The sequence below is a fragment of the Oncorhynchus clarkii genome, chromosome 23 (genome assembly GCF_045791955.1).
Source record: "Oncorhynchus clarkii lewisi isolate Uvic-CL-2024 chromosome 23, UVic_Ocla_1.0, whole genome shotgun sequence".
Taxonomy (NCBI): Eukaryota; Metazoa; Chordata; class Actinopteri; order Salmoniformes; family Salmonidae; genus Oncorhynchus; species Oncorhynchus clarkii.
In genome coordinates this window covers 17627268-17653831 of record NC_092169.1, presented here as the reverse complement: position 1 = coordinate 17653831, position 26564 = coordinate 17627268, and the positions used below count along the sequence as shown (strand labels likewise).

Sequence of the window (26564 nt, the reverse complement as noted above, 5' to 3'; positions counted from 1 at the left end):
CAGTGAATGGAAGATCTCTGCATGTGTGGTTCCCACTGTGAAACATGGAGGATGAGGTGTGATGTTGACACTGTCTGTGATTTATTTAGAATTCAAGGCATACTTAACCAGCATGGCTACCACAACATTTTGCAGCGATACGCCATCCCATCTGGTTTGGGCTTAGTGGGACTATCATTTGTTATTCAACAGGACAATGACCCAACACACATCCAGGCTGTGTAAGGGCTATTTGACCAAGAAGGAGAGTGATGGAGTGCTGCATCAGATGACCTGGCCTCCACAATCACCCGACCTCAACCCAATTGAGATGGTTTGGGATGAGTTGGACTGCAAAGTGAAGGAAAAGCAGCCAACAAGTGCTCAGCATATGTGGGAACTCCTTCAAGACAGGTTGAGAGAATGCCAAGAGTGTGCAAAGCTGTCATCAAGGCGAAGGGTGGCTACTTTGAAGAATCTCAAATATAACATATTTGTTTATTTGTTTAACACACTTTTGGTGATTATATGATTCCATATGTGTTATTTCATAGTTTTGATGTCTTTCACTATTATTCTACAATGAAGAAAACAGTAAAAATAAAGAAAAACCCTTGAATGAGTAAGTGTGTCCAAACTTTTGACTGGTACTGTATATGCCTAACATGCCTAGCATGCAGCACTTTGTCATTGATGACAGCTCATGTTATATTTTTTTAACCCTGTTCTATTACAGTATGTATGCACTCACTTACATATTATCAAGACTTGTTTTTTTCAGAATTTCAGTCCATAGTGGGCTGAATGTTTCATGACCTTCCACTCTGTGGTCCTATTGACCGTGTTGTTGTGTGTAGGACGGACTGACACCTCTTCACTGTGGAGCGAGGAGCGGTCATGAACAAGTGGTTGAGATTCTGCTGGACCGCGGAGCACCCATTCTGTCCAAGACAAAGGTAACACCTGCTCCTATCGTATACTTTGTTGCTCAAATGATAATACTTGCATCTAACTTGTAAAACACATGTTCATCCATGTAACTTTCAAGGCGCATTGATCTAAAATTGTTTGCAAATGTCTCCTACCATTGATAGAATTGTGATTGTCACAAAACTTTTCTATAATGTTCCATTTTAAACCACTACAGATCATTGATATAACATTATGTCTGTAACACTTCTAGAACGGGCTGTCCCCTTTGCACATGGCCACTCAGGGCGACCACATCAACTGTGTCCAGCTACTCCTCCAGAATGACGTCCCTGTCGATGATGTCACCAATGACTACCTGACAGCGCTACACGTGGCTGCCCACTGTGGACACTACAAAGTGGCCAAGCTCATAGTGGACAAGAAAGCCAACCCAAACGCAAAAGCACTGGTGAGAAAGAGGGGTGGATGGTTGGGCTGCATGTGTAAGAAGAGGCAGAGATTTTCAGGGTGTACAAATTCAGGTTTCAAATGCAAATGCTGTGGGTACAAACAACCTTTCATAGCAGCATTTCCGTGCACACAGAACCCTGAACCTGCGACCTGAGGGCGGGAGCTCAAATTAGTTGTGGAGAGGGTGGGACGGATTTTTCATGTCACTCTGCTGACTACTCTTGTGTAATGTTCTGGTAGTTGTTTCTGTTTGTGTCCTGTTTGCGGTGATGATGAGAGGAAAATCTCAATTGCAAGTGACAACGAGATAGAGTGAGGATGGGGGAATAGGAAAGGGAAAGACAGTGAGATGGAGTTATGACTTCGTTACACTTTGGCGCCCTGGGTGGGGTCGGCAACTGTCTTTTTCTTTAGCCAGGCTCATTTCCTGATTGCACAGTAACTTCCCCTTTCCATACTGATAAAAGTAATCAGAGACAATACACGCCCATCCCTCAGTTATGTGCCATTCACAACAACACAGTAGGTTGAGCTCTCATAAAGCTCTCGTATAGATAGATGTTTCTGTGTGTGTTTGTGTTTGAGAGTGCACATATGTGTGTGTGCCTGTGTTCTGAGAGAAAAGACTGATTTGGGACACATCACTGAGTAAGTTGTTATACTTTGTGGTGACTGAAACCGTGGTTGTGGTGACTCTGAGGTTTACTGGCAAGGAGAAACTGTGGATAATTGTTACAGGACTGTGGCATAAAACTCCGGTAAGGTTTACAACAGGAGCTTACTCTCTCACATGTTTAAACTATTACATAAGAAATAGGGGTGAATACCTGAGGAGTTGAGTAGTTTCTGTTTATAGACTTGGTTTTGTGGTATTCTGTTTCTAGAACGGCTTCACCCCGCTTCACATCGCCTGCAAGAAGAACCGTGCCAAAGTGATGGAGCTGCTGCTGAAACACGGCGCATCGATCCAGGCTGTGACCGAGGTACGCTAGGGTTAGAAGGCTGGGCTCGACCGGGGGTAACACACAGGGCGTTAGGGGTAGGAGGACAGACTGGGTTGGGAACTTCAAAGATCTTAGACAAATTAATCATTTTGTTTAGGTACAGTTGAAAATAATTAATGTGAGCATTTATCTTACTATAAGACAGAAGTGTCAAACTCATTTTGCCTCGTGGACTGCATTTGGTCTTCAACGAGGTCTGTAGGGCCGCACTGAAAATGTGTTATATTTCCTTGGTGTCAAGATTTGCTAAAAAATAGTCCCTTATCCATCGTTTTGGGAATATTCCATGCTCCCTGACTGTCTAGGTTTCATTTCAGTGATTATTAGCAAGCTGGACACAGTAAAGAAACTGTTTGAATGTAGGTCCATTATCATTTCTACACAGTTTCGATGTTGGGACATATGTTTGACACCCCTGTTCGAATGTATACAGTACAGTTGAACCCATGCTATTGATTGGTAACTATCATTGTGATTTGCTTGCAGTCTGGACTTACTCCTATCCACGTGGCAGCCTTCATGGGACATGATAACATTGTCAACTCTCTGACACATCATGGAGCTTCACCCAACACCACCAACGTGGTGGGTGTCACACTACACTCAGCTCTTCAGAAATTCAACATAAAATGATAAGCTAGTCAAAATTGAGTAACACCTACTATGCAGATTACCAATGTCTGTCTGTCTGTCTGTCTGTCTGTCTGTCTGTCTGTCTGTCTGTCTGTCTGTCTGTCTGTTCCAGAGGGGTGAGACAGCGCTGCACATGGCAGCACGGGCGGGTCAGGCGGACGTGGTGCGATACCTGCTGCAGAATGGAGCTAATGTGGAGACCAAGGCCAAGGTGAGCAGGGGTCAGGGAGCCCTCCACACACACCTTCGTTGTCTAACTGGGTTGAGAACCAATGTGGTGTCACTTTTTTGCACATTGTGAAGAGAATGGACAGAATATAATAGTATTTGTCTCCCCCCAGGACGACCAGACGGCGCTGCACATCTCTAGCCGGCTGGGGAAGGCTGACATCGTCCAGCAGCTGCTGCAGCGGGGGGCTTCTGCCAATGCTGCCACCACGTCAGGCTACACACCCCTCCACCTGGCTGCCCGCGAGGGCCACGAGGACGTAGCCGCCATGCTGCTGGACCAGGGTGCATCGCTCTCAGCCTCCACTAAGGTCTGTGTGATTGGGTTAAACAGAAAACTAAAAGCAAGCATTCACAAATAACAGTTCAACCATGGTCGTTGTGGTTTAGTCAGTTGATGATCAGCAGGGTCAGGCTAAGGACAGTGTGGATTGAACATTTCTACCATTGATTGGAGAACTATAGTCCTTTTGAAGACACTTTTCCTTATCACTGGTGTTTCTTTTTCATTTCCTAAACCTTATCAGGATGAAAATGACATGGAAGCTATTTTCCTTACGCTTTTACTCATGTAATTGAGCTATGATCTTCTTGAAGGTCAAATAAGACCTTGGGGAATTGGTGCATTTGTACGTGATTTTGTGCCTCTGTCTCTCTTATCTATCTATCTATCTATCTATCTATCTATCTATCTATCTATCTATCTATCTGTCTATCTATCTATCTATCTATCACACTATATCTGAGGGGATTGTACCTTAGATACCGCAGCTGTCCAGAGGCATGACGTCAAATCATAGTGGGACCAGTTGATTGGCTGTGCTGACTAAACCAGTGACTGCAGAGGGCGCCAAACCGCCAAACCAAACACACATTAATTTTGTTTTAACAATAATACCATTTAATGTTTTATTTATTGATTTAACCTTATTTACAATGACAACCAACAATAAGTATAATTCCTTTGGAGATGTTAGAAAATAGAGAACAGCACCTGAAGAAAAATAGGCCCTGACGACATCACAATCGCATGGCAATTTTGAGTGTGTATTACAACATTAGGAAAAATTAAGCTAACGTTGCTGTGTGTGATATGGGAGTTATCTGTAGGAGTTCCACATTCCTCTGGAAAATATGACCTAATTTCTTAAAATACCCTCCCTAACACAGAGGGACTTCGCCAAGATGAACATGATCACATTATACGCTATCCTTTTATAGATGACGAATAGGATATGAAAAACAGACCCAGTGACATCATTTCTCAGGTTATCACAACGCACTGAGCAAGCCAAACACCTTTCCCACCCACTATACTTCCTTTCACATGGCAATGAATCGAAAGTGAACGAGACCCTGCTATAAGGTTATTTAACAGTATGCCGTTGCAGTGTCCCCGTCTGTTGCTGTTTGCAACATTGCAGAACATTGCACATCTTGAATGCACTTCAGCTCTCCTGTTTAACAGACAGTGCTGTCAGTTAAGTTGTCAGAGCAGGTCGGTTCTCCCTGGCTGTCTCATGTTGATGCTGTGTCTCCTGATGTCTTCTACAGAAAGGGTTCAGTCCTCTTCACGTGGCAGCCAAGTATGGGAAGATGGAAGTGGCCAGCCTGCTTCTTCAGAAGAGAGCAGCTCCAGATGCAGCTGGAAAGGTAGGATATCATGACTTCTCCCAAGACGGCACAGCAAACAGATACTTGTCCATCCATCTGAAAGTGCTAAATGTAAAAGCAAGCAGGTATCATAATGAAGATGGAGTCTCCTAAAATAACTTTGTTTGTGGTTTGTGGTTTAACAGTGCTTGGTGGTGTCACGCTTAAACAAGTTCCCATCTAATGGTGTATCCACACTGTAGCAAAATAATATGCAGCCTGTCACACACAATACCATAATTTGGTTTCCTGGGTGAGTGTATATCACTGGAAATATATTTCCTGCTGGATATATTTCTGTAGAAATATTCTTTATTTTGCTAGTTGTGTGGATGCACTGTCAGTGGGTTTCATTCAGCTTTGTGTGCTCATTGGTGTCACGCTAAAACAGGTCCCCGTCTGAAGTGGGTTCCATCAGCTCCATGGCTTTTCCGTCTGTTCTGATTATGTTCTGGCTTCCCCCCTGCTGGTGCTTTGATGTTTGTGCTCCTTCTAATGTCGTGTTGCATGTGTGTGTGTTTTAGAGTGGGCTAACTCCACTGCATGTAGCTGCTCACTACGATAATCAGAGAGTGGCTCTACTGCTTCTGGATCAGGGAGCATCTCCCCACGCCTCCGCCAAGGTACTTCACTCAAACACACAATGTCATACACAGTCAGCATAATGGGACTAGTACCATACTGATTTGGATTCATTGATCTGATTACAGTTTTTTTTTTTTTTGCACTTTGGTACAATTTTCAGAAGTATCTGGTGAATTTTCTAAACTCTTAGTACAAAACTACAAACTGGTAACACTTGCAACACAGCCAGTCTCGCATTCAACACCTTTCATTCTGTATTCATTTTGTTTGTAGACATCTTGCACCACACAATCATTGATCTAAAATATACGTTTAATCACCAAAATACAGCATAATGATATATTCTCAATTTAGTTATTTTAACAAGCAGTTAATCCAATAGCAACAAATGCAACATATTGTACAGTCTCAACATCAACAGTGAAGAGGCGACTCCGGGATGCTGACCTTCTAGGCAGAATTGCGAAGAAAAAGCCATATCTCTGTCCAGTGTCTATGTTCTTTTGCCCATCTAAATCTTTTATTTTTATTGGCCAGTCTGAGATATGGATTTTTCTTTGCAACTTTGCTTAGAAGGCCAGCATCCTGTTGTCACCTCTTCACTGTTGACGTTGAGACTGGTGTTTTGCGGGTACTATTTAATGAAGCTGCCAGTTGAGGACTTGTGAGGCGTCTGTTTCTCAAACTAGACACTCTAATGTACTTGTCCTCTTGATCAGTTGCTCAGGGGCCTTCCACTCCTCTTTCTATTCTGGTTAGAGCCAGTTTGCGCTGTTCTGTGAAGGGAGTAGTACACAGCATTGTACCAGATCTTCAGTGTCTTGGCAATTTCTCGCATGGAATAGCCTTCATTTCTCAGAACAGGAATACACTGACGAGATTCAGAGGAAAGGTCTTTGTTTCTGGCCGTTTTGAGCCTGTAATTGAACCCACAAATGCTGATGCTCCAGATACTCTACTAGTCTAAAGAAGGCCAGTTTTATTGCAGTTTTATTGCAGTTTTCAGCTGTGCTAACATAATTGCAAAAGGGTTTTCTAATGATCAATTAGCCTTTTAAAATGATAAACTTGTATTAGCTAACACAACTTGCCATTGGGACACAGGAGTGATGGTTGCTGATAATGGGCCTCTGTACACCTATGTAGATATTCCATAAAAAATCTGCCGTTTCCAGCTACAATTGTCATTTACAACATTAATAATGTCTACACTGTATTTCTGATCAATTTGATGTTATTTTAATGGACAGAAAATGAGCTTTTCTTTAAAAAGAAAAGGACATTTCTAAGTCCCTGTCACGCCCTGACCTTAGAAATATTATTTATTATTTACCTTATTTATTCTCTATGTTTGGTTAGGTCAGGGTGTGACTCTGGTGGGAGAATCTATGTTTTCTATTTCTTTGGAGGTAGGGTTTAGACCTGAGCCAACTCCCCGTGCTTACCGTGGGCACCGTGTTATGCAGTGATGCGCACGGTATCTCCAGTATGCATTCAGAGCCCGGTGTGCTCTGTTCCAGCTCCCTGCACTTGCCATGCTATAGGGGGGATTCAGCCAGGACCCGTTGTGCCAGCTCTGCGCTCCAGACCCCCAGTGCGCCTCCACAGCCCAGCATATCCTGCGCCAGCTCTACGCACTATGCCTCCAGTGCGCCTTCATAGCCCTGTGCGTCCCCTGCCAGCGCTCCACACTCACCGAGCTGGAGTGGGTATCCAGCCAGGATGTGTTGTGGCAGCTCCCTGTACCAGGCTTCCAGTACGTCTCCTCAGTCCGGTGAGATCTGTTCCGGCTCCACGTACGATGCCTCCAGTGATGATCCGTGGCACGAAGCCTCCAGTGATGATCCATGGCCCGAAGCCTCCAGTGATTATCCATGGCACGAAGCCTCCAGTGATGATCCATGGCACGAAGCCTCCAGTGATGATCCATGGCACGAAACCTCCAGTGATGATCCATGGCACGAAGCCTCCAGTGATAATCCATGGCACAAAGCCTCCAGTGACGATCCATGTCCTGGAGCCTGCAGTGATGATCCATGGCATGAAGCCTCCAGTGATGATCCATGGCACGAAGCCTCCAGTGATGATCCATGGCACGAAGCCTCCAGTGATGATCCATGGCACTGAGCCTTCTGCGAGGGTTCCAAGTCCAGAGCCTTCAGCGAGGGTTCCCAGTCCAGAGCCTCCGGCGATGATCTACGGTCTGGAGGTCCGGAGTCTCCAGTGGCGGTCCGGAGTCTCCAGTGGCGGTCCGGAGTCTCCAGCGATGGTCCGCAGTCCCGAGCCTCCGGCAGCAGTCTGCAGTCCCGAGCCGCCAGCGGCGGTCTGCAGTCCAGAGCCTCCGGCGATGATCTACGGTCTGGAGGTCCCGGCGGTGATCCCGGCACCGGAGGCTTAGGTCAGGGTGGTTAGGTTTGGTTAGGTCAGGGTGTGACTCGGGTGGGAGAATCTATGTTTTCTATTCCTTTGTTGTTTTTGCCTGGTGTGGTTCCCAATCAGAGGCAGCTGTCTATCGTTGTCTCTGATTGGGGATCACATATAAGTTGTCATTTTCCGTTTGGGTTTTGTGGGGTGTTGTTTTCCGTTTAGTATCTGTGCCTGACGGAACTGTTCGCTTTCGTTTTTGTATTCGTTATTTTTGTTTGAGTGATTCTTGACAATAAAGATCATGAACACCTTCCAAGCTGCGCTTTGGTCCACTCTTCCTTATGACGACGAGCGTTAAAACTTTTGAACGGGTAGTGTATGTCTCGATTGAAATCATTGCATGCTTAATCTATGGCCTGAAGGAGGGTGGTACACTCGTGGGGAAGGCAATCATACATCTTCCAGCTGTATTGTAATCGTGTATTGTATTCTACTTATGTATTGTAGTGGTCCCACTAGGGTCACATACCAAAATGTGTGGACTGTTGACACTTTGGATAAAAGTCTGCTAAGTAATTGGAATATATTACGTTATTACAGTACTGAATTCTAGTGCAACCTCATTTTGGATAGATGTTTACTGTATAGGGGATGCATTTCTTTCTTGTTTTGGACTTTCAGGATTATTTGCGTATTGGTATTGATATTGTATTACTGCATTGTAGGAGCTAGAAACGTATTTCGCTGCACCTGCTGTAACATCAGCTCATTTGTGTACACGACCAATACACTTCCACTTGATTTGTGACTGAAGTAAAATCATAATAGTTACTGTACCTAAGGTTTAAGTGATCATCAATTAAGAGCAGTAGGATTAAGTAATGGGAACGTGTATTTTTAATGAAAGTGAAGAGAATCATATCAAAAGTAATGAAACATTGCATTACGAAGGCAAAGACTTGTTATGAACCTGTATTGAAATGTGGAACATGTATTTGTAGATGAAACACTGATTAAGTTTGGTGAAAAAGTGACTGATTTTGTCGGTTTGACTTAGTCAATTGAAAATGTGCTAAGAGTTTTGAAACAACTGTCTTTTTGATGATGTGTTTGAGTTTTGTAATACGAGTTGTGAAATGCACCACAGACTGTAAAGCAGGCATAATGTAGATGCTTGACCTTTTGGTCCACAGTGTTGGTTTGTTGTCTCTTGTCCTTGACCTGTCTTGTCTTTGACATTGTCTTTGAGAGTTAGGTTTAATCTTTGGATTTTAAGACATCTAGTAGCTGAAATAGTACACTTCAGTAAAAATGTACATCATGCTACAAACTGATGTGTTTTATTAACCAATGATGATGTGAATAGGAGAGGATAGGAGTGACTTAACTTCCAGTGCCGTCTTTCAAAGAGCAACCATGGATGATATAGGCTAGTAAATGTGCTATTGTGTGATAGGATTGAGTGCAAAGTTGACTGCTTCATTTTGCTTGTTTGTCAAGACTGTCACAGGCTTCTGTGTGGTCCCATAGAAAAGCATGGTAACTAAGTTATTGCTGTTGAACCGCATAACAGTTAGACAAAGCTCTTCGTGTGCCAGAGTGGACCATGCCCAGTGACTTAGGGTCACCTTTTGGTTGGCTTTTGGTCGTACAGGCCCTGCTGTAGTGTTGGAAATTATGCTCAGGCTATCCACCCACATCCAATAAAACTGTCTTGGATGAAGGAAGCCTTGTAAAACAATATTTCTCTCTCTCTTTCTATTCACACCCCTTGACTTTTTCCACTTTTTTTGTGTTAAAAAGTGGGATTAAAATGGATTTAATTGTCTTTTTTTGTCAACAATATACACAAAATACATGAATGTAAAAGTGGAAGAAACATGGATGGAAAATAAAACACTAATATATCTTGATTAAGTAAATATTCAACCCCCTGTGTCAATACATGTTAAAATCACCTTTTGCAGTGATTACAGCTGTGAGTCTTTCTGGGTAACTCTCTAAGAGCTTTGCACACTTGGATTATACAATATTTGCACATTATTCTTTTAAAAAATCCTTTAAGCTCTGTCAAGTTGGTTGTCGATCATTGCTAGACAGCCATTTTCAAGTCTTGCTATAGATTTCCAAGCCTATTTAAATCAAAACGGTAACTAGGCCACTCAGGAACATTCAGTGGTATTCTTGGTAACATTCTTGGTAAGCAACTCCAGTGTATATTTGGCATTGTGTTTTAGGTAATTGTCCTGTTAATAGGTGAATTTGTCTCCCAGTGTCTGTTGGAAAGCAAACTGAACCAAGTTTTCCTCTAAGATTTTGCCTGTGCTTAGCTCTATTCCGTTTCTTCTATCCCCTCAAAAAACTCCCTTGCCAAGGATAAGCATACCCATAACATGATGCAGCCACCACTATGCTTGAAAATATGAAGAGTGGTACTTTGTGATGTGTTGTGTTGGATTTCCCCCAAACATAACGCTTTGTATTCAGGACAAAAAGTTCATTTCTTTACCACATTTTTTGAAGTATTACTTTAGTGCCTTATTGCAAACAGGCTGCATGTTTTGGAATATTTGTTTTCTGTACAGGCTTCCTCCTTTTCACTCTGTCATTTTTGTGTATTTTGGAGTAACTACAATGTTGTTGAATCATCCTCACTTATGTCCTATCACAGCCATTAAACTATGTAACTGAATTAAAATCACCATTGGCCTCATGGTGAAATCCCTGAACGATTTCCTTCCTCTCTGGCAACTGAGTTAAGAAGGGCCCCTGTATCTTTGTCGTGACTGGGTGTAATAATACACCATCCAAAGTGCAATTCATAACTGCACCATGCTCAAAGGGATATTCAATGTCTGCTTTTTTACCCATCTACCCAATAGGTGCCCTTCTTTGCAAACCATTGGAAAAGTCTCCCTGGACTTTGTGGTTGAATCTGTGCTTGAAATTCACTGCTTGACTGAGGGACCTTACAAATAATTGCATATGTGGGGTACAGAGATGGGGTAAACACTGTGAGTGCCCACGGAGTGAGTCCATGCAATTTATTTTGTGACTTGTTAAGCACATTTTTACTCCTGAACTTATTTAGGTTTGCCACAACAAAATGGTTGAACTCAAGACATTTCAGTCTTTTATTTTTTATTAATTTGTAAACATTGTAAACATTTTGTAAAATAATTCCACTTACGGGGTATTGTGTGTAGATCAGTGACACAAAATCTAAATTTAAATCATTCAAAATTCAGGCTCACAAAAAACAAAATGTGGAAAAAGTAGGCACTGTAAATCTGTGTTAACAAGCTTCAGTCAGTGTCTCTTGTCTAATTTCAGTGTTTTGGAAATGAACTAAATCTTCTCTTGGAGGCTCAGGTTTGGCTTGGTGAGATTATAAGAGTTATAAGTCACATGACAGAAAACAGTTGATGTGTTTCTCAGCTGCCTGCCCTTCTGGCTTCAGTCACAGCAGAAACACACGCACACAGACAGACAGACAAAGACAGATAGACAGACAGAGAGATGGAAAACTGTAAAATTATACAGTCTGGAAATCTTTGCCAATGACCCAAAACAGTCGTAGAATACAAAAAACAAATCTGATTTAATACATGTAGTCGTACTGTGATATGATATGCTTGTTATCATGGTATGAACTAATATTACTGCCTTGCATTGTTACCTTATTTATTACAGTGGGGCAAAAAAGTATTTAGTCAGCCACCAATTGTGCAAGTTCTCCCACTTAAAAAGATGAGAGAGGCCTGTAATTTTTTCATCATAGGTACACTTCAACTATGACAGACAAAATTAGAAAAAAAAAATCAGAAAATCACATTTGTAGGATTTTTTAGGAATTTATTTGAAAATTATGGTGGAAAATAAGTATTTGGTCACCTACAAACAAGCAAGATTTCTGGGTTTCACAGACCTGTAACTTATTTTTTAAGAGGCTCCTCTGTCCTCCACTCGTTACCTGTATTAATGGCACCTGTTTGAACTTGTTATCTGTATAAAAGACACCTGTCCACAACCTCAAACAGTCACACTCCAAACTCCACTATGGCCAAGACCAAAGAGCTGTCAAAGGACACCAGAAACAAAATTGTAGACCTGCACCAGGCTGGGAAGACTGAATCTGCAATAGGTAAGCAGCTTGGTTTGAAGAAATCAACTGTGGGAGCAATTATTAGGAAATGGAAGACATGCAAATCAAATCAAATCAAATCAAATTTATTTATATAGCCCTTCGAAAATCAGCTGATATCTCAAAGTGCTGTACAGAAACCCAGCCTAAAACCCCAAACAGCAAGCAATGCAGGTGTAGAAGCACGGTGGCTAGGAAAAACTCCCTAGAAAGGCCAAAATCTAGGATGAAACCTAGAGAGGAACCAGGCTATGTGGGGTGGCCAGTCCTCTTCTGGCTGTGCCGGGTGGAGATTATAACAGAACATGGCCAAGATGTTCAAATGTTCATAAATGACCAGCATGGTCGAATAATAATAAGGCAGAACAGTTGAAACTGGAGCAGCAGCACAGTCAGGTGGACTGGGGACAGCAAGGAGTCATCATGTCAGGTATTCCTGGGGCATGGTCCTAGGGCTCAGGTCGTCCGAGAGAGAGAAAGAAAGAGAGAATTAGAGAGAGCATATGTGGGATGGCCAGTCCTCTTTTGGCTGTGCCGGGTGGAGATTATAACAGAACATGGCCAAGATGTTCAAATGTTCATAAATGACCAGCATGGTCGAATAATAATAAGGCAGAACAGTTGAAACTGGAGCAGCAGCACGGCCAGGTGGACTGGGGACAGCAAGGAGTCATCATGTCAGGTAGTCCTGGGGCATGGTCCTAGGGCTCAGGTCCTCCGAGAGAGAGAAAGAAAGAGAGAAGGAGAGAATTAGAGAACGCACACTTAGATTCACACAGGACACCGAATAGGACAGGAGAAGTACTCCAGATATAATAAACTGACCCTAGCCCCCCGACACAAACTACTGCAGCATAAATACTGGAGCCTGAGACAGGATGGGTCAGGAGACACTGATAATCTCCCTCGATCTGGGGCTCCACGCAAGATCTCACCCCGTGGGGTCAAAATGATCACAAGAACGGTGAGCAAAAATCCCAGAACACACGGGGGGACCTAGTGAATGACCTGCAGAGAGCTGGGACCAAAGTAACAAAGCCTACCATCAGTAACACACTATACCGCCAGGGACTCAAATCCTGCAGTGCCAGACGTGTCCCCCTGCTTAAGCCAGTACATGTCCAGGCCCGTCGGAAGTTTGCTAGAGAGCATTTGGATGATCCAGAAGAAGATTGGGAGAATGTCATATGGTCAGATGAAACCAAAATATAACTTTTTGGTAAAAACTCAACTCGTTGTGTTTGGAGGACAAAGAATGCTGAGTTGCATCCAAAGAACCACCATACCTACTGTGAAGCATAGGGGTGGAAACATCATGCTTTGGGGTTGTTTTTCTGCAAAGGGACCAGGACGACTGATCCGTGTAAAGGAAAGAATGAATGAGGCAATGTATCATGAGATTTTGAGTGAAAACCTCCTTCCATCAGCAAGGGCATTGAAGATGAAACGTGGCTGGGTCTGTCAGCATGACAATGATCCCAAACACACCGCCTGGGCAACGAAGGAGTGGCTTCGTAAGAAGCATTTCAAGGTCCTGGAGTGGCCTAGCCAGTCTCCAGATCTCAACCCCATAGAAAATCGTTGGAGGGAGTTGAAAGTCCATGTTGCCCAGCAACAGCCCCAAAACATCACTGCTCTAGAGGAGATCTGCATGGAGGAATGGGCCAAAATACCAGCAACAGTGTGTGAAAACCTTGTGAAGACTTACAGAAAACATTTGACCTCTGTCATTGTCAACAAAGGGTAAATAACAAAGTATTGAGATAAACTTTCGTTATTGACCAAATACTTATTTTCCACCATAATTTTTCTCATTTTGTCTGTCATAGTTGAAGTGTACCTATGATGAAAATTACAGGCCTCTCTCATCTTTTTAAGTGGGAGAACTTGCACAATTGGTGACTGACTAAATACTTTTTTGCCACACTGTATATGACAGTTGAAGTAGGTGTCAAGAGCTTGTGTCACTTTTTCATATCTGCCTACTGCCTCCACCCATGGTCTCAGCTCTGTCTGCATTACACCCCCCACCGCCCTGCACTCCTTGGACTTTTTATGGCGTTAAAGCCTCCCTGTAATGTCATACCAACAGTGGAGCTCCTCTAACTGTCCTCTCCAGGGAAACCCTTTGGGAATGTTGGGATGGATCCGGCTTTAACATCCAGCCAAATACTCTCTTTCTGCCTGCCTGGCTCTATTGTTATTTAGTAGTGTGTGTCTAGTGAAGGGAGAAGAGGGTGAAACAGGTTGTTTCTGTTAACATCATCCTGGTGCTTGAAATTTGTCTGACAAGACTTTTTAAATGAAATCAATAAAACTAACGATATCCCTAGGCTAAACAAGGCCTTAAATTAAATCTTGCACCTAGCTAAGATTATGGAATGTTTAATGTACTGTGTGTTATCATCTCTTTATCTAGAACCCTAATGAGGACCCATGCAGATAAATATTTGGAAAAATAATAGAAGAGAGTAGAATAGAGCAGGGGGCATAAATACACTGTAATTTTAACTTAAGAACTGCAAATGACACGATCTGCCCCATGGCAAAATGTGTAGAATTGCAAGAAAATAGCTTAAAAACTGTTAAATGCCCCAAGGCAAAGTGTTCTCTCTGATGGCAAGAGGGCCTTTAAAATCTTATTTGACAGGGCCTGAGCCTTGATTTCTCCGGTCATGCACTGCAGAAGTCATAGTAAAATGCTTGTATGCTATTTACATTGCACTCTAAAGTAGGAGTTGTTTTCTGATATTATGAGGGGGTCCCTGATGAATTTGCTATCACAAAAGGGGTCCCGATGCTAAAAGCTAAAAATTACCCTGGAATAGAGTACACTCAGAGAGTGCTGAATACCTTTCCCCTGTGTCTCTTCTTCTTAGAATGGCTACACACCCCTCCACATAGCTGCCAAGAAGAACCAGATGGACATAGGGACCACGCTACTGGAATACGGGGCGGACACCAACGCTGTGACCCGCCAGGGCATCAGTCCTGTTCACCTGGCTGCACAGGAGGGCAGTGTGGACCTGGTCTCTCTGCTCCTCTCCAAGAACGCCAATGTCAACATGGGCAACAAGGTAACACACACACTGTGTATACACAGACAGACAGACAGACATACAAAGCACACATACAGCACACTATACTACATTCACATAAACACACACACACACACACACACACACAACAAACACACACTCTCACCTGGCCTCACAGGACGGTAACTTATGTGGAAATTACATTTCAACACTCATAGACCTCAAGACCCATCAGTACCTTGGACACACAGACACTCATACTTTACACTACTGTTCAGATACACACATGCACAACAAGATGGCACCGACAAACATGGTCGCCCTGTTTCTAGCTCCTAACTAACTTTGCTGTATATTTTTTTTACAATATTTGCTCAAAACGTTTCTTGAATTATTACCGACAGCTGAATTTGTTTTGTTGATATTACTGTATATTGGCAGTCACTCACCAGGATTTCGACCAGAAATGTTAATTCCCTGAATTGGATTCTTTGTTTGAACTTCCTGAGGCAATTCTATTAATCCTGAGGGCTGCTCCAAGTCGCCATCACCTGAGAAGAGAAACATATAGTAGGCTCTTAGTCAGAGTAGGCTCTTAGTCAGGAGGTGTGCATACCATCCAGCGCTTCCGAGTATATTACTCGCTAATGTTCAGTCCCTGGACAATAAAGTAGACAAGCTCAGGACGAGGATCTCCTTCCAGGCAGACACCAGGAACTGTAACATACTCTGTTTTACTGAATCATGTCGCTCTCCGGATATACTGTCCCCATCCATTCAGCCAGCGGGGTTCTCCGTCCATCGCACAGACAGGAGGTTGGAGGTGTATGTTTCACGTTTAACTACTCATGGTGTGATTGTGGTAAAGTACAGAAACTCAAGTCCCTTTGTTCTCCCGATCTGGAATACCACACCATCAAATGCCGAACGCATTAGCTCCCGAGAGAATATTCCACTCAAGGAACTACACTGGACTTTGTGAAAACTGGAAACCGTATATCCTGAGGCTACATTTATTGTACATGGGGACATTAATAAAAAAAATCAAGAAAACGCTACCAAAGTTTTATCAACCCATCTAGTGTGCTACTCGCTCATCGAGCACTCTTGACCATTGGTACTCCCCCGCCCGCCCTTTGGCAATACAGATCACGCCTCCATTTTGCTCCTCCCCTCCTATAGGCAGAAACTTAAACAGGAAATACTTGTGTTAAGGACTGACCAATCCAAATTTGCAGCATTTGCGCAAAACTGAAAGTGTGAACCACCACATTTAACCACGGTAAGGTGACTGGGAACATAATCTGTACAAACAGACTAGCTATGCCCTCCGCAAGGTAATGAAAAAGGCAAAACGACAGTATAGGGACAAAGTGGAGTTGCAATTCAACGGCTCAGACATTAGATGTATGTGCCAGACAATCACGGGTTATAAAGAAAAAGCCAGCCACGTCGCAGACACTGATGTCTTGCTCCCGGACAAGCTAAACAAACACCTTCTTCACCGCTTTGAGGAAAACACAGAACCGCCAACTCAGGCGGACGCCGCTCAGATGGACTGTGAGCTCTCGTTCTCCGTGGCTGACGTGAGCAAGGCATTTAAGCATGTTTATTCACGTATTCCAAGCCACATCCTCAGAGCATGTGCAGACCAGCTGGCTGGAGTGTTTACGGACATATTCAATCTATCCCAGTCTGTTATTCCCACTTGCTTCAAGATGTCCACCATTGTTCTTGTATCAAAGAAAGCAAAGGTAACTGAACTAAATAACTTTCACCCTGTAGCACTCACTTCTGTCATCATGAAGTGCTTTCATGAGGATCATATCACCTCCACCTTCCCCAACACCGTAGACCCACTACAATTTGCATACCGCCCCAACAGATCCACGGATGACACAATCGCCTTCGCACTGTACACTGCCCTCTGCCCTATCTCATCTGGACAAGAGGAATACCGACTACAGCTCAGCCTTCAACACCATAGTGCCCTCCAAGCTCATCACTAAGCTCGGGCCATGGGTCTGAACCCCGCACTGTGAAACTGGGTCCTGGAATACCTGAGGAGCTGACCCGAGCTGGTGAAGGTAGGCAACAACACCCCCACCACATTTAACCTCAACATGGCCCCACTGTGTGGCCCACGCATGTCTCCAACGCAATCATCAAGTTTGCTGACGACACAACAGTGGTAGGCCTGATTACAAACAATGACGAGACGGCCTACACGGAGGAGGTGAAGGCCCTGACGGAGTGGTGCCAGGAAATATAACGTATTCCTCAACATCAACAAAATGAAGGAGCTGCCTGCCCTCCAGAACTTCTACATCATCTGGTGTCACAGGAAGGCCAAGAAGATCATCAAGGAACTCAGCCACCCAAGCCAGGGCCTGTTCACCCCGATACCATCTACAAGGCAGAGACAGTAAAGGTGCATCAAAGCTGGGACAGAGAGACTGAAAAACAACATCTCCAGGCCATCAGAATGTTAAGCAGTCACCACTAGTCAGCCTCTGCCCAGTACATTGCCCTGAACTTAGTCAGTGTTACTAGCCAGCTATAACCCGGTACTCTGACCTGCCTTAGAGACTGAAGCCCTATGTACATAGTCATTGAACACAGGTCACTTTAATTATGTTTACATACTGTTTTACCCACTTTATATATATTTTTTTCTAGTCAAGGCTCATCCTATATAACTACTATATTTCTTAATTTCTTTCTTTTTGGGGGATTTGTGTGTATTGGGAAAGGGAAAGGGGGATACCTAGTCAGTTGTACAACTGAATGCCTTCAACTGAAATGTGTCTTCTGCATTTAACCCAACATTTAACCCAATCAGAGAGGTGCGGTCAGGTATTACTGTGCTGTTGGATTTAGAAACATAAGCATTTCACTGCACCTGCGATAACATCTGCAGAATATGTGTATACGACCAATAAAATTAGATGTTTTATATGATTTGACAACAGACACGTGTAACCAAAGGCACATACACAGACATACCAGGGTCAGGCTTTTCTGGGGTTGATTTAAGCCCGCTAATATTAGCCGAGAGGGCCTGTGTCATCGTAATGAGCACTAGTTGAAGGCAGATTAACACCTCTCAGTACAGCGCCATCAAGTGCATAGTGGATCAAATCAAATGTTATTCGTCACATGCGCCAAATGCAACAGGTGGAGTAGACCCTACAGTGAAATGCTTACTTACAAGCCCATAACCAACAATGCCGTTTTAAGAATATAGAGTTAAGAAAATATTTACTAAATAAACTAAAGTAAAACAAATAAAAGTTACACAATAAAATAACAATATCGAGGCTATATACAGGGGGTACCGGTACCGAATGCGGATATACAGGTTAGTTGAGGTCATTTGTACATGTAGGCAGGATTAGACCACAGCTGAGTCTCCATTTTCACTGATGCTTTTCACTGAGTTCAAAAGCAGCCCCAGGATTAAAAAGTTTTTTCAAAACAACCTCCTTGCTAGCTAACGTCCTATCCCTGTTACTTTTTTAAAACGTGGATGAATAAAGCGCCCTTGCTTTCATAAAAATGTGATCCCCCCCCCACCATGTAAAAGGCATTCTAACCGTGTGTGTGTTTATGGCCGCATGCGTGTCTCTTTCAGAGCGGCCTCACACCCCTCCACTTAGCAGCGCAGGAGGACAAAGTCAACGTGGCAGAAGTCCTGCTCAACCAGGGGGCGGACATCGACCCCGAGACAAAGGTGAGGGTCACGCTGTTTCTACGGCAACCACAGGGAACAGACTGTACAGACTATCACAGTGAAAGACTGTGGGACAAAGAGATGCCCTTGATTTCAACTCTCCTCTGTCAATCATAGACCAGGCGTTATAGATGGTTACTTCATGTGTTTAGAATAGTGCATTACTTAAGTGAAAAAAAAAGAAGATCATCACCAGCCCACACACACACATCTTTCTGCAGCACTGTGTTCTCAGATGTGCCATGAATAAATTATATTTGGACACCTGAGTGACAGGTGTTTGTGTCTGTACATGCGGGCACTACCAGTAACCTCCCCTGCTTCATGCAGTTGACCGCCCATTGTCAACCTCCCCCCATAGCAGGTACACAGACAGAGGCCTGCAGCAGCTCAAGGTTACACAGCACAAGGTTACACACTGTGTTTGTGCTGACAGCACACAGGTATAGAGCCAAGGCTGTTTATCCATTCATCTTTTCTATCAGGTGTTTCTAATAGAGAAGTGTTATTAAGTTCTTGATGGATAATAGTAATTTTGTGTCACACTTGGGTAAAGTTAATGTTAGGTACGTCCTATTCACACAAGGGCTGTGCCGTCAGAGGATGAGAAGTAACAAGCTCACACCTTCCTTCCTTCGTCTCTGTCGTTCCCCCTCTCTCTGTCCCTTTCCCTTGGGTAAAACAGATGGGATACACTCCGCTGCATGTGGCTTGTCACTATGGCAACGTCAAGATGGCAAACTTCCTCATACAGAACCAGGCCAGAGTTGATGGCAAAACAAAGGTAAGCAACTGAAGATCTCTCCCATGTGGTGTTCATTTGAGCTTATTTACTTTTGTCAGGTTGTGTGTGTGTTTTTTTCACCTCCCTAACACTCTCTTTGTTTTGGTCCCACTCTCTCTCTCCCTCCCTCCCTCCCTTGCTGCCCCACTGTTTGTATTAATATTTTCTCCTTCTCGTTTTTCTCTTTGCATTCCCCTTTCCTCACTCCCCTCAATTTTTCCCCATCTCATTCTTTCTCTCACTCTTTCTCTCACGATCATCCCTCTCGCCATCCCTCCCTTTCTCTCTGTCCGCAGAACGGCTACACGCCCCTCCACCAGGCGGCGCAGCAGGGTCACACCCACATCATCAACCTGCTGCTGCAGCACGGAGCCTCGGCCAATCAGCTGACCGTGGTGAGTGAGGCACCATAGGAAAACCTGCTGTCTCAGCGGCTCTCTGACAGAAGCCCCAGTCAGCAGGGATGCACAGAGACAAATAGAGCAGAAGGACACGTACAATAGTATACTGTACATACATTGTATACCGTACATATATGCACATACACAACACTAATGTGTCCACAAAAACAAAGTAAAAACACACACATATTACAACCTCCTATCCTTTACACCTCCAATTCTTCTCCTCCTCTTTACAGAACGGGAACACAGCCTTGTCCATTGCCCGTCGCCTTGGTTACATCTCAGTGGTGGACACTCTCATGCCGCTGACTGATGAGAATCTGACCTCTGTGGTAAGACGCCAAGTCTGTCTCTTTGTTAGTTTGTCTTTGTTGGTCTGTATGTTTAACTTTCTGTAAGTTTGTTTGTCTCTCTGTTTTCATTTGGACCAGTGGGGCCTAGCCCCATTGTTATCGCTTGCCTTTGTCCAGTGAATATTGCTTCTGGCACTCAATTTGACTGTAAATCTCAATTGGTGTCTTGTACTCATTGATGAGTCTACTCACCTGGCATAAACACAGGCCTTTATCTGATAGTAATTGAGCAAGTAGACACAGCAGCAGTGGAAGACTTGAGTTGTGTTCCTTTGCTGTACTGGTAGCAGGTACAGATTACGCATTATGCGTACCTAAACACTAGTCCAGTTATCACACGTGAGACCCCTTGCAGTGCGTACTGTAACGTGCTGATCTCTCTCTGTGTTAATGTGTTATGGTAATGCAAAGCAAATATCGATTTGCATTCCTAGTGTATGTAAAACAAATGAAAATCCAGACTAGTGGTCTGTCTCTGTGTACAGTATTTGTTACAGTCATCTGACCATGTGCTTGGAGTTCACTAACCTTATGTGTTCATCTGTGTCTGTGGTGATCTGTAAGTACAGAATAAATTCATAAACATTTGTTCATTCCTCTGATGAAATTGGGCTGAATCCTAACACGAGGTCTGAAAATACTGTACAACTCAAACCTTGAAATCACTGGATGAGTTACTAATGTGTATCTCAAAATAGTACTTGGCCCTGAAACAGTATACAAGAGTAACTGCATGTGATTCCACAAATTCTCTCGCACATGTTTAATAGTGACCTGTATGAAAGGGCCAGATTGAATCTCCTGGTGTTCCTCAAATAGCCCCTGAGACCTGATCTGTCCATGTGTCAGGAGGGATTTATTAATAGTGACACCCAGGGCCAAGCAGAGGTCACTGGATACAGTAGCATTCATCTACATTACTCATGTCTCACTCTTTCCTCTTTTATCACCAGACTACGACAGAAAAACACAAAATGAACGTCCCCGAGACCATGAACGAGTTTTTGGACATGTCTGAAGATGAAGGTATATGTGTATATGTGATGATGTGACTGTTTCAAAATGTCCCTTATAACCTAAGCCGTGCCTTCCCCCATGAGCTGACAGTGAAATAATGTGTTTGGATCCTCGCCAGTTAGGGTTGATCTGTGTCTTGTGTATTCAAAGCATGTGTGGATGCATCTCATATTTGTGAAAGTGTGCCATTTGACGTGTCTTATTAACCTCAGATTTACTGTATGTATTCAAATCACACAGTTAAGGCTAATGTGCCGGAAATTCTCAATGAGGACTGTATTTCAGATGTTGACGAAGGTATTTGCCCCATTTTTCTACGCAGTAGTTTTATGTATGTTTCACTCTTTTCACGTAAACCCATTCCTTCACCTGCGCCTCACCCGTTGGAAACCAAACCAACTCACCACATTGCTGATACATTGCTTCACTAACTATCTGCTGTTGCTTGAGGTTTGCCTGGCTATCTGGAACGTAATAGCCAGAACACACCTCTTTCTCTCTGCTTACTTTCACTGAAATCCAGCTTTCTCTTAGTATCTTGTTTGAGCTATGTATCCGCAGTTGATGTCACGGGCTGAATCATTGTCTCCAAGTGTAAATCAGCAGGGAAAGTAAACACTGGACACAAATTAAGTTTGTGTGTGAGCTTTTGGACTTTTCTTTTGCTTGCTATTAGATATGTTAGGTGTGACCTATCTGCAGTCATTCTAGTTACACTGCATGTAGCTAAGTATTCGGGCTCTAGAGCAATTTGCTATAAAGGATAGGCCTTCCTTCTGTAAAGCTGAATTAACTTGTGTCTTCTCCCACATTCGTTATGGGTCATTTAACTTTGTTGCCAAAATACCATGCATGGTAGTTACATGGTATTTCAATATATTTGGTAACAATACAATCATTATTATACAATACTTGCAACTACACAGAAACTGTACACGCAACAACTGAACTAGTAAAGTGTGTGGGACAAATCAAGTGTTGTTACATGTTAACTGATCTCAAGTTGCATTTTTATGCTGAGTGGATGGATGAATACCAATGTATCGGTAGTTGGTAAGACAAAACTTAATATCATAGAACTGCCCATTTCAGTTATCACCAAGTGTTTGGGAAGCAATATACGGCCTCCACTGTAAAATGGATGAGTTTTTCCATGGAGTGTTGCAGAGGAAACTGTAGAGAGGGGTGTCGGGTTTCTGTGTCAGATGATACTGCTCGACTCAACAAGTTCCACACACTCACCTGGCGACTGATCAGAGGTGGTGCTTACTATGTCTACACTGGGGCTGATAAACACACACTGCAATGTTTACGGCTCTCAGTGATCAGGTTATCCTCATAGTTTACTACGTTGCTAAATGGCCTTAAGTGTAAGACCGACCAAGGCAGATATGTTGAAAAGTCTTACTGAACAATGGCGTTACATCTGGCCATACATTACACCAGCAGTCCTAGACAGTCAGTCCACAGTGCATGCTTTAGTCTGGACAGAAAAAGTCTACATCTCTCCAAATCTCTTTATCTGGGGGGCAATCTAATTGGCCATGACAGGTCACTCCTGTCCTGTTGTAATCAGAGTGGCACGCTGATTCCATTACCCGCTCCTTAGATCGTGTCTAAAGTCCTCACAGCATTCTTCTGGGATCAGTGTCCACAGCACAGGCCCTAGGTAGAAAATAACAATATATATATATATATAGTACCAGTCAAAAGTTTGGACACACCTACTCATTCAAGGGTTTTTCTTTATGTTTTACTAATAACACCAAGAGTGTGCAAAGCTGTCATCAAGGCAAAGGGGGGCTACTTTGAAGAATCTCAAATATAGAATATATTTTGATTTCGTCTAACACTTTTTTTGTTACTATACATGATTCCATATGTGTTATTTCATAGTTTTGATGTCTTCACTATTATTCTACGATGTAGAAAATAGTAAAAATAAAGAAAAACCCTTGAGTGAGTAGGTGTGTCCATACAGTATATATATATTACTTATTTTCAGCCTAGTATAACCACAGGATATAAATCTATATGAGTTTAAAAGTGGTCACCAGTCATAATTGTTGCCTAATTCTCCCTAACACCCAAACTACAAAACTTTGTGAATTTAGAGGAGTAATAACTTGAAGTGTAGGCTACTTTGAGATGCAAAAAGACGCACCAATTATCAGTTTTGGTCCACCCATTTGGAATGCAGCCAGATTTCCACCGTTCACCCCCTCCGCAGGAAAACAAATCCAGGAGGGGTTCCAGTGGGTTTTCTTTCCTTCAAAGCCTTTTTCTCCCTCCAGTCTCACCAAACTGAGTTTATCCCCGTCCTAAAATAAGTACCTCTCTATCCCTCTGCCGCTGTGTTTTTGGTGCCATTCAGCCTGCACATTGACGGAGATGCTAGCTTATCCGGACGGATGGACTTGATCTCCAAATCCAATGAGATGAGCTTTCACTGAGCCGAATGGATGCATTAGCAAAGCAAACTCTCTTGTTCCGACCTTAAATGGCTTCCACTTTTACTTTTTCGCTCAGGGATTTACTCTACCGGGAAAAGTCTGCATAGTTTGAATTTTGTTTGCAGCACGAAACGGAAGAGCAGCGGCAGAGGTGCAGTCCGCTCCTACACTAGCAACAACCGCATCAGTTACAATAAGTAGGCTTTCGGGTAGTAGTCCTTTGCTGGAAGGATAGCCAAACCTGACTGTTTTTTTCAGCTGCAACCACATGACTGCATGGGATTTATTTTCTACCTCATTCGTCTCTCTCTGGATTTATTGGGGGAAGTTATTCTGTTCTGCGGATAATTGGAATATTAAGACCAACACGGGAATCTAATAAGAGTGGTGACAGACATGGCAGTTTTTCTATGTAAGTCATAAAGGCTAGGCTGTAGTTTATGGAGAGCTGCTGTCGAATGGGTTTTACACAGGGAATTGGTGCATAAGGCCATTTCGTAATTGTGTGGCAGAATGCAGCACTATTCCGTTGAATATTGTAGGCTACAGGGTAGCTGAGGCGGGAGCCGTGTGAGAGAGAGCAAGCTGGGAGAGGGAGAAGAGAATTGTTCATGCTGGTTTGGCTTGCTATGACGTTATAGTCTTGAGTAGTCCACTGCATTAGCTTTGAAAAACCTACTCACGTTTGATGTTATACAGTCAGTGAGCGAATGGGACCGTATTTGAATCAAATGTAGCAAAGAGCTGTAGCGACATTGCAGCCCATCTGAGCAAGAGTGCGGCAGAGGCAGGACTGCTGGGGGGAGGGGCTGCGGTGGAAGAGTGAAGTGTTTGTTGCAGGCTGGAGTCCGGGAGAAGGGGATAGATTGTCGCTACAAGGACTGCCGTCTTTTATTTCTCTTTGATAATCGAGTTGCTCTCGCGGATTGAGTTCTGCTAGCGTTTAACCTTCTCGCTTTTTGGCTTGAGTGTCAATACAAACTGCGTTTGGTTTTATTGGACAGGAGAGCTATGCTGCAAGTAGCTTTTCTCTATCTCCAAGCTAATGGACTTTGTTAGCCTGTGAATAGATTGTCATGGATTTATTACTATTGTCATTAATTTCAAGTAGCCTAGAGTAGCTGTTATTTAGTTTCACTCTAGCCCAATGTGTAGCCCACCAACTGAGCATAGGGCCTAGTAGACGTACTGGTCCACTAGTTATCAGACTGACACTGATAAATTATTCAAGGCCTCTTATACAGCTGTGGTAGGGTTTTTCTAGGAGTACCACAACGCTCTTTTACCGGATTGCCTTTGAAATATTGATGAGGGACTCTTCCACCAGGTGAGGATGCAATGACCGGAGACACTGACAAATATCTGCGGCCCCAGGACCTCAAGGAGCTGGGGGACGACTCTCTCCCGCAGGAGGGCTACATGGGGTTCAGCATAGGAGTCCGCTCAGCAAGGTATGTGACCCTATTATGACATTATATGCTCTTGATTGTGATGTCATGTTTGGCATTGCTACTGTGTTTGTTCATTCTATACACACCGGTTTAAGATGTGCTGGTGTGTTGATGATGCTGTACATATGGGAGCAGTGAAATTCAAAGAAGTAGTGGTCATCTAAGTTTTCTTCATATTGACATATGTTATGAAGATGTAATAAATATGTAATAATGCTGGTTCAGCATGACATCATGATTCAGTATTGTTCATTTTTTTTACAGGGCATAGCATGACTATTGTTCACCGTCACTGTACACTTATACTGTACAGTGCATTGGGAAAGTATTCAGACCCCTTGACTTTTGCCACATTTCGATATGTTTCAGCCTCATTCTAAAATTGATTAAATTGTTTTTCCTCATCAATCTACACACTACCCCATAATGACAAAGCAAAACAGGTTTTTAGAAATCTTTGCACATTTTTTCAAAATAAAAACTTAAATATCACATTTACATAAGTATTCAGACCTTTTACTCAGTACTTTATTGAAGCACCTTTGGCAGCGATCTTCTTGGGTATGACGCTATAAGCTGGGCACACCTCTGTCAGGTTGGATGTGTCTCTGCACAGTGTCTCTGCACAGCTATTTTCAGTTCTCTCCGGGTTTAAGTCTGGGATCTGGCTGCGCCACTCAAGGACATTCAGTGACATGTCCTGAAGCCACTCCTGCATTGTCTTGGCTGTGTGCTTAGGGTCGTTGTCCTGTTGAAAGGTGAACCTTCACCCCAGTATGAGGTCCTGAGCAATCTGGAGCAGGTTTTCATCAAGGATCTCTCTGTACTTTGCTCCGTTCATCTTTCCTGACTAGTCTCCCAGTCCCTGCTGCTGAAAAACATCCCCACAGCATGATGCTGCCACCTCCATGCTTCACCGTAGGGATGGTGCTAGGTTTCCGCCAGACATGACGCTTGACATTCAGGCCAAAGAGTCCAATCTTGGTTTCATCAGACCAGAGAATCTTGTTTCTTATGGTCTGAGAATCCTTTAGGTGCCCTTTGGCAAATTCCAAGCTGGCTGTCATGTGCCTTTTACTGGGGAGGGGCTTCCGTCTGGCCACTCTACCATATAGGCCTGATTGGTGGAGTGCTGCAGAGATGGTTGTCGTTCTGGGAGATTTTCCCATCTCCACAGAGGAACTCTGGAGCTCTGTCAAGAGTGACCATTGAGTTCTTGGTCATCTCCCTGACCAAGGCCCTTCTCCCTCGATTGCTCAGTTTGGCGGCCAGCTCTAGGGAGAGTCTTGGTGGTTCCAAACTTCTTCTATTTAAGAATGATGGAGGCCACTGTGTTCTTTGGGACCTTCAATGCT

General features: G+C 43.5%; 1 protein-coding gene across 10 annotated transcripts in view; it reads left to right on the top strand.

Moving 5' to 3' along the window:
- The window catches only part of LOC139381512 (ankyrin-3-like), a 153416-nt gene that overhangs the window by 73209 nt on the left and 53643 nt on the right, over positions 1-26564 (top strand). For 8 of the 10 annotated variants that reach the window (XM_071125121.1, XM_071125120.1, XM_071125123.1 and 5 more), the window contains 16 exons: positions 837-935; positions 1163-1360; positions 2247-2345; positions 2853-2951; positions 3112-3210; positions 3341-3538; positions 4782-4880; positions 5405-5503; positions 14856-15053; positions 18649-18747; positions 19433-19531; positions 19828-19926; positions 20172-20267; positions 21242-21314; positions 21546-21602; positions 25086-25209. In XM_071125121.1, the coding sequence (XP_070981222.1) occupies positions 837-935; positions 1163-1360; positions 2247-2345; positions 2853-2951; positions 3112-3210; positions 3341-3538; positions 4782-4880; positions 5405-5503; positions 14856-15053; positions 18649-18747; positions 19433-19531; positions 19828-19926; positions 20172-20267; positions 21242-21314; positions 21546-21602; positions 25086-25209 (1835 nt within the window). Of the gene's footprint in view, positions 1-836; positions 936-1162; positions 1361-2061; positions 2121-2246; positions 2346-2852; positions 2952-3111; positions 3211-3340; positions 3539-4781; positions 4881-5404; positions 5504-14855; positions 15054-18648; positions 18748-19432; positions 19532-19827; positions 19927-20171; positions 20268-21241; positions 21315-21545; positions 21603-23973; positions 24171-25085; positions 25210-26564 lie in introns of those variants that run through there. The other 2 variants (XR_011628556.1, XR_011628557.1) reach the window with 2 other exon arrangements.